General features: G+C 27.2%; 1 protein-coding gene across 1 annotated transcript in view; it reads right to left on the bottom strand.

The window, feature by feature from the left end:
• LOC129957666 (uncharacterized) overlaps window positions 1-13,097 on the bottom strand; it is a 275,418-nt gene extending 262,321 nt beyond the window's left edge. The window contains exon 1 of the mRNA XM_056070117.1: window positions 12,689-13,097. Coding sequence (XP_055926092.1) covers window positions 12,689-12,860 — 172 coding nt within the window. The 5' untranslated portion in view covers window positions 12,861-13,097. The remainder of the gene's footprint in view (window positions 1-12,688) is intronic.
• Between the last annotated feature and the right edge of the window lie 4,030 nt (window positions 13,098-17,127).

Here is a 17,127-nt window from a genome sequence, read left to right on the forward strand (position 1 = left end):
TTAAAATTCAAATTATGTCCTAAGAACCTTTTAAAAACTGAATATATTTCTGATCACAAAATTCCTCTCTAGTCAGTTGGAACTGTCCAACCCAATTAAAGCGGCCGGGATTCATCTCGTGTCAGTGTAAAACAAAGAGCAAATTTAAGAAATAAATTTGTATACTCAAAACATTTTTACATCTGCTAGAAATGATAATTTACACTAGTTCTTTTTTGTATGGATACATTTGTACATCTATAAGAACATAAAAAGTGTTGAAGTGTCATTCAAAATGTCATTCAATCCTACCATGTTGCAAACAACTAGGTAAATTTGTATTTATTTTTAATGAAATAATTACATTTTTTTAATAATTTTTTATAGTGTATAATTTTAGTATTTTTTATTTCAGTACTAAAATTACACTATATAAATCCTTTTTTATAGAAAATAAAATTAAATGAAAATCAAAGTAATATTATTTTATTTCTTGGTGCATATTTTATTTTGGCATGCATTATTTTGTTTTCTTTAATAAAGAGGAATACATTTTTAATATGTTGACGCATTTTAAAAAACATTTTAATGGAACTTTCCATTATTTTTCCGGAATAACATTTGTAATTTTGAGGAGTGAGGGTCTTTCAAATTATAGACTTATCATAACCGTTTTTATACTTTGCCTAAATAGCATTTGTCATTGTATAAAATGCATAGGTTTTATGTACGATGTCTAGGGAAAGTATACGATAGTTCTCATATTTCTTGCTTTTCTTAAAAACTTCTGGTACTCTATGAATTGTCGAAATATTCTTTAGAATATTAGCTTTCATATATTTCGAGAAACAAATACATATTTTAAAATTGAAGACAGTTATTAAAACATGAAAATTTCGAAATAGAAAAAATCATTTTTCCGATTAATACAACAATTGTTTTGTGACTTTATCGAAAATTTAAATTCATATTTAAAAATTCTACTTAGCTCAGAGAAACGGCATATAATTTCACGGGTACCAGCTGCTCTTCGTTTCAGGGCTCAATCAACAAGAAAGATTAAGTTATCAAGGGAAGTAGAAAATCGAATCTTCCCTTCAACAAAGTGGTATGAAATCGGAAGGAAATCAACTTTCTTTCTTTTTTCCTCTGGACCTTGAGTCAATAGGAGGAGAAAACTAAGTGACAGTTTCAGGAAGAAACTTTAATATAAACATCAGATCACCGCGAGGCCTGTCTGAAAGTAATTTTGTAAATCATTTTGAATTGCGTGGATATCAGTGTCGAGAGTTTTATAAGGTGAAATTCTGTCAGAGGAAGGAATATTCTGCTTTCTTTTTTCTTTAAGTCTGGATTTAACAAAGATATGACTTCGCAAACAATCTTTTTAACTAATTCTAAACATATATCTCGTAACTGATACTTTTAATCAATTCAATAGATTGTGAAGATTTTTTTTAATAAAATCGTGGCGCTGGTAAATTGTCTAACCCATGTCTTATGAAATTCTGTTCAAAAATGTAAAAGTATAAAGACATATAGATATTCATAGATTTGTTTCAAAAGGGTTGTTTGTCTTATTTCGAAACTAAAAGAAAGATTAAATTGTCAAAGAGAATAAAAAAAATCGAATCTTCCTATCAACAACTTGTTTGAAAGTGGAAGGAAATCAAATGTCTTTAAATAATTTTTTCTCTGGATTTTGAATCAATTTCGGGAATGGGGAGGAAGCTAAGTGACAGTTTTAGAAAGAAACTGATATAAACTTTATATCACGACAAAACTTGCCTGAAAGTAATTTTTCAAATCATTTTGAATTGGATAGATATCGCAGTTGAGTAATTTATAAAGTGATCCTTAGTAATGTAATATAAAAGGAGCGGCAGTAGATATTCTTTTATTTTGTCTCTAGATTTAGTGCGTTTCCATATATTCTTTTATACTAATTCAAAGAATATATCTGAGAGCTAATATTTTTAGTTTGTTCAACAAATTGTGATGACGTTTATTATAGTGTGGTATTGTTACTTATGCACGCCTAATATTTGATGTTCGTTTAAAATTTCGTGATTTTTAGTTGTAAAGAAAGAAAAGACTCAAGGACTCATGATCAAAATAATTACTAATCTAAGGTACTACAAGTGCGCAGGTGCATAGACACGTGAAAGGGATAATTTATAGGTGCAAAGCAAGCCAAGTCCTATTAGCCAAGCAAGGTGCAAAAGGTCGTTGATAAGAAGATGTCACGATTCAAAGGGTTGCATGTGCGTGGACGTATAAACAATTGCAGATTTGTGTTGAAAAGAGTTATTTACAAATGATATTCCTAGTTTTTGACGAAACCTTATCAGTTCTGAAATGGCAAATCTTCGTTCATTAGCGCACTTCAAATTTATTAATTATAAGCAATACTGAGGATTATCAAGTTTGTCTGAATTCTTTTGAAATTTTTTTTAATCAATTTCTCTCATCAAACGAGTGCTGGGTTTTCATTTTCAAAACTTCATTGAATAAATTTTACATGATGAATTTTATAACACAAGATAAATTACATTATAGAAATACGATCAAATGAACAGTTTTAGCTGAAAGCTGGAATTTGAAGATGTAATAGACACTTCTTATGAAATGGAGAACTTATAAAAATTAATTTTCAATTCATTGTGAAATATTGTTAACTCACGAAAAATTAAAAATTAGAGTTGTGAAATAAAATATAAATAAATATATATTTTTCTAACTCCTTTAATTTATATACCAAGCATTTAAATTAAATTATCTGTCTCATAAATATATATTTATCAAAAATCAACAATCTTCACTACTACTTACTACCACAAGCAATATATTTAATATTTCAAAATAAAACTTAATTCTATAGAGTAATTTCTTATTGTACTCAATGTGCAGTGCAAACATTATATATTTTTCACACTCTCTCCAATTTTTATGTATATAATATTAATTTTTAGGAACAATCGTTTTATTGGTAAGAACGAAGATATTGCTGAAAAATAAAAAAAAAACATTTGAAGCAGATTCGGTCGAAAGTCGAGAATGACTTCACTTTGATAAATAGTGACTATAGGGATGTGAATTAAAAAAACAGAACTTGGTAGCTAATTAAGAATGATCTGTATGAATCCGTATTTTAATTAATGACTGAAATGAGTTTCAACTTCTGAGTGCCCCGGTCTAAACATTTGCGGAAGACTTCAAGTGCTCACGTTCCAAGTAAAGGGATAAAAATAATTAACGTTTACCACATTCTTTTAGAGATACCTAAATTTCCCTCTCCTAAATCGAAACATAACAAAGAAATACCTATCAAAATCTCATAGTAAAACCACCGGAGGGAAAAAATTGTGATATCTTTTGCTCTTCTGCACTTGTATCGCGATGTAAACGGATGCCAGTTTAATCACCGCTTCTTGTACATAACATGCCTCACATGATGAAATAAATCGAATTTAAAATTACAAATTTAGTAATTCTAAATTTAAACAAGCATTAGAATTCCATATCCTTATAACATTGAAATTGTAATTCTCGTGGTATATTTATCACTATATTAGCTATACATACATAAACAATCAGGTTATTTACAGTTAAAAAGAAGCAAAAACCGTTTACATTCTTAAATCACGTAGAACAAGTAGAATTATACTTTGTAGAGAACAGTTTAAACAACGTAGTTGATGAAAAGGCTTTTTATGAGACAAAGAGAAAAGAAATCCAAGCCAAACGCATAAAATAATGAAATAACCATCAATTTTAGAGCTACATGTGATCCGACTAACTGTTTTCTATTCGTACATTAGAAATCTCAAAGGAATTTTTTTTTCACAATACAAGAGAATTTAGCTCCTTGTTAAAGATTAGGTAAAAGGATTCCTCTGCTGGAATGTAGCAAAAAATGCCTGGCTTGTTGTTTAAGAAAGTTATTTGATTTAAAGTCATTGAAAGTAACAATAGTCGAAATGGCATTTTTTTAAAGTTTTCGAAACTCGTAAAATAAAAACACTTAATTGACTCAATTGCTACAATGTTTCACGTAAGTTCTTCTATAACAATTTTGTGGTTACTTTAAGCAGAACCAGTACAGATTTTGATGCTCTGTTACATTGTAAAATAAGGATTCAAAATTTAAGAAAGGATCTTTTGCTCTTTGAACCTGAAATTTCCACTTCTTTACGATTCACTGAACTCATCTCATTTATTCATAAAGATAATATTTGATTTGATTTGATTTGATGTACTTTATTTGACTCCAAAAGCCACTCTGCTTTGATTTGTTAATGTTATTATATAATATCAGGTCTGAGATTTATCCTCTTACAACAACAAAAATATGAATTTCAAAAAATTTGCACTTAAAAAAAATCATATCAAATAGCAAAAGTCAATAATTTGTAAGAAAATATAAATATGACGAAGAATGATTTTTATCAATAAGGAGAATGGGAACAGGGGATGCAATACGAATTAGTAGTTAAATAAAAGCGAAAAAATTCGTAAAATCATTCTAGAAAAGGGAATTCGTAATCAAAGTGTGGACTATCTATTAAAATGTGGGAAATGAAGAAAGACAGTGGCATATTTTATATATAAGGACAGATTCCATTAAAGAACACATGATTTTGTGTGAGTCGAATGTGACCAATTCTTAAACTAAAAGAGCTATGACCAACTTTCTCTTAGTTAAAATAGGCCAACGGTCAATGAATTGTTTATTGGAATGAAGTTTTCTTGCCACTTGGAGATCTCATTGATTTTGCCACTCTAATTTGAGATAAATTGTAACATAACTTTCGATATCTTTAAGAGGGAAAGTTTTGTTTTAAGTATTAGCGGCAAAGATCACAAAGACAATGAATATATGAATAAAATATATCTTACTGTATTATCTTAAATTAATGAACATTCTGTATACTATATTATTTTAAATTAGTCAATACAGCATTATTTTCAATTGTTATCTTATTTCCTGATCCATATCCCATTTTTTTTTAAATTTAATTACTGCCAACAAGTGCTCTAATTTTTTTTTCTTTATTTCTCAATGTTCAACAGTTTCTTCTTTTCTGACATGCATCTGCAATATAGTATGCAATGCAATATAGTGATCAATACAATACACTAAGATATAAAAATCAAGTGGAAAATAAATGAATTTAGATGCAAAAAATCAACCTTTCAATATTTCAGTCCCTCAACTTTTATGTTCTTTTTTATGTTCTTCGTATTAATATAAACAGGGATATAAATACAAATTTTCACATCTTTAAAAATGCAGTAGTTTTGATACAAAAACTATCGAAGTACAAAAATTAAAATCATATCGAAAATACAATTTATCTACTTGTAAAAAATATGATTCAGTAATGCGATTATGACTTTAAAACATTCGGTACTTAGGGTGAATAATATATATATATATATATAAAAAAGATAGATCATGATAAGAAAAAAATAATTCATGGAAATTTTTAACTTTAAATATGCGCTGTTTTCGAAGTAGAAGCGTGCAGAAAGCCAAAAGGAATATTTCGAAGCTTAACAGATTAGTTTACAGATACCTTATTTCAATAATTAATATTTTCATCATGGAATTATTGCACAAAACAGGAAAGCAACGAAAATTAAGTCATTGAAAAAATATACAAAGCGGAATTTCAGGAATAAAATTTCCAATTAAAATGTAAGGCAATAAATCTGTTAAAGCATCAAAGAAACGGTTCTAACAGCAATGCCCAAAGGACTAAATTAAATCATTTGGCAAACAAACTTCATAATTCATTCATTAAGAATAAATCCAGATGGTAAAAATAATACTATCGTTGAAGAAACTTTAAATTAAAACTTTTTTATTTTCTTCATTCAGTTTTATTTTATTCATTTATTAATTAATTTAGTCCCATTCAATTTTCACTTTTTCCACTTCTATAGCTCAACTGCAAAATTAACTCTAACTTTAGGTAAACATTGCTATATTTATGGAATTATAGACTGCATTTTTGATGAACGATTAAAGGAATCATTAATTGATAAGAAATTATAAATTAATTTTTGTTATAAAGAGTATCTCCACTGTCTATTTTGTTTCACTTCACTTTCTGTGCGGATTTAACCTCATTTGTACAAGATGAGTTAGATAAAATAATAATTGGAACGAAGCTTTCATTAAAACTGTTAATTTATATTTTTTATTACATTGTCTCAATTGTAAGATGAAATCGCTCAGTATTAATTAAGGATTTTAGAAAAGATGGATTAATAAATGATTGTAATATAAAAATCACTGAGTTCATAAGCAAATTTATAGTTAGATAAATTTCCATGCTATATTTAACCTTTATTTTGCTTTTGGATTAGATTATAAGAATTTTGAAAAAAAGTGTCAAATTTTTGTTCCTATAAATTTAATCAATTAAACTAAAATGGTATTCAGTTAGATATTGAAAAAAATATAGATTCATTCAATTCATATATCATAAACAATAGATCTTATTGTTTATGTCAACCTTTGGAGCATTATTAAAAACTATTAAATCTACAGGAAACATTTATCTTTTCAGTAACAATAGTGTATAAAACTATGATGTCATTTATATATATTTTAACTTCCACATTTAAAACAATGCACATTAAAAAAAAAATATTTTTACAGTTTCCCCATTTAAAACAAATGCCCTTTTAATAGATATTTTTGCAATTTCCACATTTTCGCAATAATTGATCAAAATAATATTTGACGTCTACTCCAAATAAATAAATATTATTAATAACAAATAACTCTTATGATAAATGAATGGATGTCATGAAGACGTTTTACTTTTTGTTTCAAACAATATTTGTCTTTAGCTGTGTGTGAATTTATTTCTAAAATATACTGATGTATATCAAAATTTGTATAAACAGCGTGATTTTATAAAAAAATATCACTTTCCCAAGTGAAAATAGTTATATGCTTGCAGGCTATATTTCAGATACAGAGCATACTCCCCCCACCCCCAAATGTCCAGAACATTGTCATGACATTTTATTTCAATGCCTTTAACAAAAAAGAAAAAAAAAACTTTTAAGAAATGAGATATAGTGTAAATAAATATTTTCCGTACTGTAAAAAATAAAAATTACAATTTTCTAGAAAACGAAGAAAAAAAAAATGTAATGTTTTAGAGTAAATTAAACACATATATGAACTTCAATTCTAAATAACAACAAAAAAATTAACAGAAATAGAAGTTTTCAGTTAGGTGCATACCATAAATTAATAATCTCATGTCGCGCCATCTATTTTAATTTTTTTTTTGACAATATAGAATGATAAAAACGTTATTTTATTTATTTCATCAATTGAAATTGAAATTCTTTTCTTTTTAGAAATAAAGGTGAAATAATCAATAAACTTTGAAACGCTTCCAGAAATTCTCAGCAACAAATTACACTGCTTCAATTTTAAAGCATTTCTTCAAAAACTTTTTTTTATATAAATCATCCATTTTTTATTTATAAAAGATTTAAAGCCGCCATCAACTTAGTACAAAAATTTTTATGTTTTCAAATGCATGTCTGTTTATCCATCAGCATTTATAATTTATAAATTTGGAAGTATTCATATAAATAATTGCTCAAGATTTATTTCTTGCGTTTATGTTACTCTGTTTACGCTTTTAGTTGTTCATTTACCGCCAAATTTTGCTATACAGTGTAAATTTTCAAGTTATATTTCAGGTTAATTAAGAATTCCGAGGTATGTATTTTTTAGTGATCCTTATATTTGACTCTTAAAATTATTGTTATTTTACTATTAGTTTATTAAAATTATTACTATTATTATTTCGAGCATAAATATATTATTTGCATTTTTCTATTCTACTCCTCTGCTTATGTGTAATTTGAAAGCAACAGAGAATAAGAATTTGAGAAGAATGATTTTGAGTAAATTAGATTGCATATAATAATCACAATAAATACATTCTTGAAATAAGGCAGAAACATGAGTTTATTTATTTATATGTAAAAAAAAAAATATTATTTTGTGTATTAGTGTTTGATATAATATTGCAATAATTATATAATCAAACTATAAAATACATTTCAATTGATTTTCAAAGCAAATACTAAAAATATAAAAAACATTTTCAATGCGAATTTATAGTGCATCAAAATATCACATTTTAAAATTTAAGAATTAAATTTATGCCCCTCATCAGCTTCAAACTTTGATATAAAATGATCGCTACTTCATAATCATTTGAAATATTCTATGGATTCTTAATAAGATAGCAAATTCCGAATACGAAAGCGCCGTCGAGTTAAAAGAGAAAACAGGAAGCATTACCGGAAGTTTTTGAATAAATCTTTCCTAGAATTCTTTTATCAATGCGTAAGAGATATACACAACAAGACGACTTTGCAAAATATTTGCAGGTACGAAATCCAGTAGTTTGGACAAATATGTATGTTTCCAGCGAATTTTAATCTTTTAATGGATCTTTGAGGTTTATTTTTAAAAGGATTTGAAAAGAACTTTCTAGAAAAACAAGAGAAATTAGTTATTTTTTCCCCTTCTTTTCTGCATTTTAGTTATTATATCTATACGAAAACAAGCATTTTTTTTTTAAAATATATGAAAATTTAAAGCTACAAAAATATTTTTTATTGACTATTTTCTAACTCTACGCATCAAAAGAATAATAGAAATGCATTTAAAGTCTTACATTTAAAATACAATCTGTACCAAGCGTTTTGCATACATCAGCTTAAATTTGCAACTGTAAGGATTAAGACTGTGAAATAAACTATGAATTGACTTCATAAAACAGAAATAACATCACTAGTTTGTTTAATTGCAAATTATATAATTTTAATTGTTTTTTTAAATTATGGAATGCTTGTTTTCGATCAGAGTTATTATCTTTAATTTTTACTATAGACAATGAGAAAACATTTAAAATCTTTCATTTGCATTAAAATTCATTCTAATATTTTAAAATTGCCATAAAATTTGCAAACGTTGAGGGCTAAAATCTGGAGTTTATTGCTTTCATCAGCTTACATAAGCAAGTGTAAAAATTAAGATTATGAAATAATCTGAAAATAAATTTCTTGAGTTACAAGTAGCATATTAAATAAACGTTTAATATGCTACTTGTAACTCATGAAATTCCTTTCAATTTACTCTCAAAATAAATAATTTTGAGAGTAAATATGAAAATATTTAAATACTTATTACAACTCTGGAATACATGTTTGTAGCGTAAAAAGAAATGTTTAGTTTTTATATGAGATATTTGTTTATGCCTTTATTTAAAGAATTCAAAATTGTTTAATAATAATAAATACTTTGTAAATTTTAAGAAAATAATAGTATTAATTGTCTAGGGTTTAATCTCGTATGAATTTATTTTCTCGTATGAATTTTTAGGACATCCCGTTAATTCTTTTTAATAAATATTTATTTGTTACAGTTAAAAAATACAAATTTGGAAACAAAAATTTACCATTTTAAATACATATCTACAAATATATATATTTTTAAATTATATAATGGCAACTTCATAACACAGAGTTAAAAACGCTGCACTATAATAAGCACTGCACAAGCACTTAGCTAGCTTGGCGGGAGTTGTATATGCTGGAATGCAGTTGAAAAATGGTCTGGAGAATGTAGATTTGGGATACAACTGGTCCCTTTATAGCCCTAAAATGGTATCCTATCGCAAGAGATGTCTCCACAACTTTCGACTAGATGCACCTCGCCATAGAGCTACAGCATTTTCTATCGCATGTGGTTTGCCTCATAAGGATAATACAACTTGTCGTTGTGCTCCGTTGATTCTGTGAAGATAGTTATTTTACAGTTCTTCGGGTTATTTTCCCAGTATTTGTGTCTTTCATTTTCTTAATTTATAACGTCTATTTACCTCAGAAAATAATGAGACAAGACAGTTTGGAGAAAAATTATGACCATTTTAACATAATGCCTTATTTATAAAAAAATATAATTATTATTCTATCTGTGCAATAACCACTTCATACATAATCCAGAATCCGAACTAATCCAGAATAAACACTGCTCCAGTGGAAAATCTTTATGTCGGGATGCAAATAAAAGATTGTTTAGATAGTGCCGATTTGAGATACAACTGGATTCTTTACAGCCTTAAAATGATATCCTATAGCAAGATAAGTTTCTACAGCTTCCTTCCAGATGCTCCCTGCCATAGAACTACAACTATTTTTATCAAATGTAGTTCAACTCAACAACAAAATACAACCTGTAACCACCTTCTATCGTTTTTGATGGATTTTTTGTAGTATTTTTTATATAAACTCTCAGAAATCCAAAGTAGTAAGACATATACAAAAATACTTTCAAATGTCCTCCCTTTTTCTATAGATGCTAGAATACATGCAATGGTCTAGCGAGTGTTCATTTGGGATACGACCGGGTTTTTTTTATAAAACCTTAAAATGATATCCAACAGCAAGATAAGTCTCTACAGCTTTCCCCGATGCTCCCTGCCATAGAACTACAATTATTTCCATCAAATGCAGTTCAACTCAACAAGGAAATACAACCTGTCACAATGTTCTATTGTTTTAAATTGATGCTTTTGTCGTATTTTTTATATAATTCTTTAGAAATCCAAAGAAGTAAGAGAGAGAGAAAAGTACATTCAAATTCCCTCCCCTTTTCCATAGATACTTCCTGCTAGAGCTACAACTATTTCCATTAAATATGGTACAACTCAACAACGCAATACAATGCGCATCACCATGTTCTATTGTTTTCAATGTTTTAATTATTTATTTATTGTATTTTTTATATAATTCAAAGAATTCCAAAGAAGTAAGATGTATAGTAACATGCATTCTGAAATATAGCCAAATAGTTTGGATCGATTATTGTAGTTACCTAATAATATTTTTCTATGATAAGATATTAAAAAGTACACAAAATGTCAATGCAGGAAAAGTTTTTTTTTTCTCCAAAATTATTGTTTATTTTCAAAATTGTTATCATTTCATTCTGAACTATTTTTTTAAATAAATATCTTTTTAGACATTTTAATATTTAGAATATTATTTATTCATTAGAAATGCTAAAATAAATTATCTGGAAGGTATCAGTAGTTAAAATTCTACTTTTGTCAAATTGGAACTCAACTAGAAATCGAATTTAATTTTAGTTTCCAATATTACTGACAATTCAATTAAATAAAATAAGTTAAAATAAACTTCAAACCCCAAGATTTCTTTCGAGCAAATTGATAATATGATTATGATGACCTTGGAAATAATTGAGATTACAGATTGAAAGGGAAAAGCTGACAAAAATGGAAATGATTTTATGTTTGTTTTATAGATATTAGTCAATGGGCCTCCATATTATCTCATGATTTCAGTATACATAATTTTACTACTAAGATATAAAAAATATATATTTTGTTTATTGAATTTAATTATTTGCAAAAGATTCACGAATTAATTAAATGGCGAAATAATGTAAAGTAGGTCATTCAATGGACAAAATTTCTTTGAAAAATAAAAACAGGCTACATTTTAGAGGGCTTTTTTATTTTTTACATAAAAACTAAAATACGTAATATAAATTCTTAGGCATTGATTAAACATTTTTTTCTCAGACGGTATTGGACAATTTTAAAATAAAACGGATCTCTTCGAAAATAAAAAAATAAATAGAAATCAAGTATATTTCACAAATTTTTTAATCTCACCTCATTAAAAAAAGAAAAAAAAACTCTTTTTTAATTATTTAAGGAAGTATTAAATTCTGAATCTCAGAACTGAAATAATTTATGTAAAATAAATGAATTACTATTTTCTGCTGCATGTTATTTCGTTATTTACTTATATATACCAACAGTAAACTTTTTTTTCTTATTGGTAAATACGGACATATATAAAGAAAAATTTCCATGAGACAATAAGCCATTAAGAGTGCACCTAAAGTATTTCCACTCTGTTTCGTCTTATATATCTTAACTATAAGTAAAGTATTTTAAAGTAGTGATGAGAAATATTGTAGGATTGTTTCGATTTCTTTTTATTTTTTCACAATATATATATATATATATATACATACCTTAAAATTTCGTTATAGACATATATATAGAGAGAGAGATAGAGAGAGAAAGAGTTAACAAAATTTACTAAGAAACATGAAAGAAAAATTATTTTATTGATATGATTCATTTTTTAAATATCTAATGTATTTTATATAAGTCCGATCAGTTCTGTGACATCAAAATCCAAAAAATATGCAAGATTCTATGCGCACTTAAAAAAAAATAATGTTAAATAAAGATTGCAATTTATTCAAATGTCTTTCATGAATGTGCATTTTTAAGTTTCTTTTTATGATATACTATAGTTTATTGAATTGTATTATTTTTTAAATAAGTTCTATTAGAACAGGATAGATATCATCTTATTGAGAAAAAAAATGTATCTTTTTAAATCGATCTTTTTTCATGTATAAATTAAGAATAATTGCTTCATTACTATTAACAAACATTATCAACAAACTTCAAAAGATATTGATTGCATTAGGAAATTTGTTCAACTGTAGTAAACAAATAACGCTGAAAATCCACTAAATATAAACACGAAGCACTTGTATGCAGAGCACAAACAAGCAAAACACGTCAACAAAAAGTTTTCAAACTAAACTTACCTTCTGTTGTGTAGTTCAAATTTTCCGTCACCACAGCGGCACTGGCTGTTTTAATCATCAAAACGGTATACAGGAAAAACAATAACATTCTCACAGTATTCCTTCTTAAGATTTTCATCCTTCCCTTTTTAAGTTCCCCTCGATAGGCTGGCTCTAGCCGGCTCACTGTCATAGCCAATCGGTGAGTTAACCCGGTGTTTAAAAAGTCTTCAAGTTTTATTCCTCACTCGGGAAAACTGTTAATCTTCAGTGCAGAAAATGCATTTCCAGTCACGGAATGTCACAAGTGGAGAAAAAGAAACCCTTGTGCCACTCTAGTGGAAGTTAGGGAACGGGAGGTAGAAATAGTCTCGATTCTCTACTGAGAAAGAACTCGTTCGCGCAGAAACAAGATGCAGACTGTGAGCGGGAAAAGATGCGAGAACGAACTGTGGGGGAGTCGCGTTAGGGCCGTCCCAGTTATCCAAAGCGGCCGACAGAGCGATTGTTCACGTGACGGTGACGTCAACACAGAGTGGTGCCGCCCGAATCCTCACAGGATACCTGCGCAGTTTTTGAGGGGTGCACAGCAGAGAGGAAAAAAAAGTTCCTAAAGGAGTGAATCAGGTGTTGGTGCATGTTTGAAGAATATATTTGAACAAAGTTGGAATTTTATTTCGTATATTTTTTTTTTAAAAATAAAATATTATACTTTATTCGAAATTGTGTGGAGGAATTTTCTTTTACATACAGTAATGATAATAAACAAATAAAAAAAATCATACTTTTTCTCCAAATGGATAATTTGTGAAATAAATTATAGTATGTATGAGTTTTTAAAATATAGTATTATCACAAATGAGAAGAAATGATATAATATCATGATTACGTTTTATTTTAATTTTATAATTAATTGTTTTAATAAAAAAAAAATATGAAATTCATTTTCACCCGAAACATTTGCTGATTAACTTCATTTAGGATATTTTTTTATGGATTTTTATCTCTATTGGAAATATTGCCGATGAATTTTTGCTGATAAATCGTAGCAGTAAAAAAGGAAAAATATCATAGTTTTTAAAATAAATTATAGCACTTAGAGATGCCGTTAACACTGCTGTTATCAGAAAATGTGGCGAATAAAATAATATAAGGGCCTCGAAATCATACAATTAGACTCTAATATTAATTTTTTAATTATTCGTTTTAATGAAATGATAAAATATATTTTAAATTATATTCTGTTTAAGAGTTGTGGGAAAAGAAAAAAACATTTTTTTTTTTTTTTAAATTAGGGTAGCTTTCTCCACTTTTCAAAAAAAAAAAAATTATCGGATAAAAAATAAAAAATAAGCAGTCCTTGTTTAATGTCAATCAATAATTGATATTGAAAATCATATTACACATTCTGCATAATGCCCATTCAGTTTTAGTCCTAAAAGCAAGGTCTTACTTTTTTTGCAATACTATATATACATAATAACAATTAATTGTTATATGTTTTGTTATTATTGCTCTTAAAAATAAAAATAACACATTTTAATTCTATTTCATTCTAAACTTTGTTTTAAAATAAATATCTGGAACCTATAATAGGTATTTTTTTTTATTTTCCTATTCAGATATTTTGCCGAAACAAAACTTTTATAAAGAATCCCATGTCAAAAGTAAAATGAATAGAATACAACTGTTTCAAGAAGTCCTACGAACTCTCTTTAAATAAATCGCTGAAAATTGATAGAATTTAAAAATGCATATTACTATAAAGTGAATTAATTTATTGTGTGATTATAATCGCAATCTTTTAAAATAAGAAGACGGGGTTCATACGTGACTCCTCCGCCGATTAATATTTTAATCCATAATTAAGTCAAAGCAGCTTTAAAAATCTCTATAGCCATTTTATTTCAACATCAACTGAACTAACGTTATATATTCCTCTTAAAATGTTACAACAATCAAGGGGATTAATTACGCAGTCTAAACAGTTATATTTCTTGTTTTCAGAATAAAACATATTAAAGTTAAATAAGTACTTTCTATTTTTTAATTTAAATTTATGTTTTCTTTGAATACAAAATTATGCATTCTGTCATAATTGTTATTCATCTTTTTTTTTTTTTTTTTTTTTTTAATGTTTTCATATTCGAAAAATTATGATTGAACAACTATGTACATATACTGTCACAAAATTATTTTCTAATGAAAAAAAAATATCTTATTGAATGCTGACAAATCATCTAACCTTAGAGTTTTAATCAGAATTAGTTAAACTTTATGAGAAGCTTTGACATTTTCCTGCGGTAATTTCTAAAAACACATTCCACACAAAATAACACACACATTCCACACCTAAAAACACACAAAAAATTCCAAAATTGATTAAAAAAAAATTCATAATCACTTTGATCTTGCAATTTTTTTTTAAAATTAATTTTGGAATTTTTTTTAAATGCTGTTTGCATAATCTTTAACTATAAATTCCAATTTTGTGAAAAATTTAAACTGCTTTCATTGTTTCAGAAAATCATTAACCGTGGGAATCATTAACTATCAAATGTTGCATAAGATTTTTAAGTGTAATTAACACAATCAGTATTTCTGGTGAACCAGCTAGTAGTTAAGCAAAGCTATGGGACGGTAACCATATATGATACTTGAAAAACATTTGAATGCAGACAAAGTTATTTTTTGTAATTCACTTCTGATAAAAATTAGAAGTTAACAGAAAATTGGAAAATTATCTAAATTCAAAACATTCGACACCTTATAACGATGACAATATCCACTGAAGAATTTGATATTTTTCCCACTGTCATATATGTGTTGACAAGTTTCCAAATACGAACTTTGGGCAAACTTTGCATGCATGCTCAAAACGACGAGATTAGAAAAGTTTATCCGAAATCATTAATAATAGCTAATTAATTACAATTATAACTAACCTAAATTATCACAAGTGATTAAAACCTTAAGCATATAAGCACTTGAAATAGTTTAAAATATTGAATATAAGAATTCGAAAAATGCAAAACTTAAAATTATATGAATTTTACTTTTTCTTTCATGCATATAAAACAAAAAATTACAGGCTGAGCGGCAGGTTCAATAGTTAGTATTGCAGTAAAAACTAGCAAACTTGCGAAAGGGGAAAAAAAATAATAATTCGATGAACTTTGTTTTTTAACTAAACAATTTTTAGGCTGTTTTTTTGTTTGAAAAAATTACTTTATTTATTTTAACACTCGCAAATGTCGAAATTGAAGAGTCATAATTCTTTGTATCCTCTGCAAATATGAACGCAGTATTCGAAATTTTTGTATTGATTTACGCTCACAGGAGATGATGGATGCTTTCATGCTAGAGTGTCATTAAAATTGATTGATTGAGATCCAATTTTACTCATAAGGCTACTTGAAAAACACGGACGACGCTTCTCTCTCTCTATATATATATTCAGATATCTATGAAAGCTAAATCATTCAATTCATCATTTTGAACTTTAGTATATTTGCAAAAATGGTACAGAGTTATGATATTAGATTTTTTAATAGAAAACCAACGCTTCAAAAGTGTATTAGGGAATTGGGGGGAGAAAGTGGATGATTTACAATTTGTGGAACTTAAGGTCTGATAAAAAGTATTTTTTATCGTTCAGTTTGGAAGTGATGCGATAACACAGATGTGATATATGTTTATTGACTATTTGAATATTAATCTGCATATTAACAGACGCATTAAAATTGGATGATTTTTCCCTTGCATGATGTTATTTTGATGATATGCATTGATTGTACATTAAAATACTGAATAAATCAGTAGCAGATGACTTATTTAATGATAAAATAATACAGTTACGTTATTATACTTCATAAAAGAGATTGAAATTATTTTAAATGAATTTTTAATCCATTTTTAAAAGATTGAGATGCAGTAAATGATTTAAAATTGTGTGAGTTAGCAAGAAGTTATCTCTTCTAATAATCAAGAAGATTATGGATGTTCTGCATGAATAGGCTCTCTACACGGTAGATGGTATAATTCAACGGTATCAAATTTAAAACAAATATATTATAGAGACTAAGAGTGCGAATTTTGCATTTTTTTGAAATTTTAATTCGAAATTTAATTAATGCAAAATAAAGTGTGGTTTCAGACTTTTCCTGCAATGATTTTGAAAACATTGTAGATGAATAATAATTTTTATCATCTATTCAAATATTAATTTCCTTACTTATGAATTCATGAAAATTTTATCTATTTTTGCATGGTCTTGCATTGATGGTGATGCATAAATCGGCAGCAGAAGTATATTTTATGATGCAGTAAAAATGATGATGTCGTGTCCGTGTAGAAGCTTCTGCGAGTAAAGATCCCTAACTCCCTATGGCAGAAGTCTGACTTCAAGCTTGCTGAACTGTTCGTCTCCGAAAGATTTTTTAAAAGTTTAACAATGAATC

This window comes from Argiope bruennichi, chromosome 2 (genome assembly GCF_947563725.1).
Source record: "Argiope bruennichi chromosome 2, qqArgBrue1.1, whole genome shotgun sequence".
In the NCBI taxonomy this organism is placed as follows: Eukaryota; Metazoa; Arthropoda; class Arachnida; order Araneae; family Araneidae; genus Argiope; species Argiope bruennichi.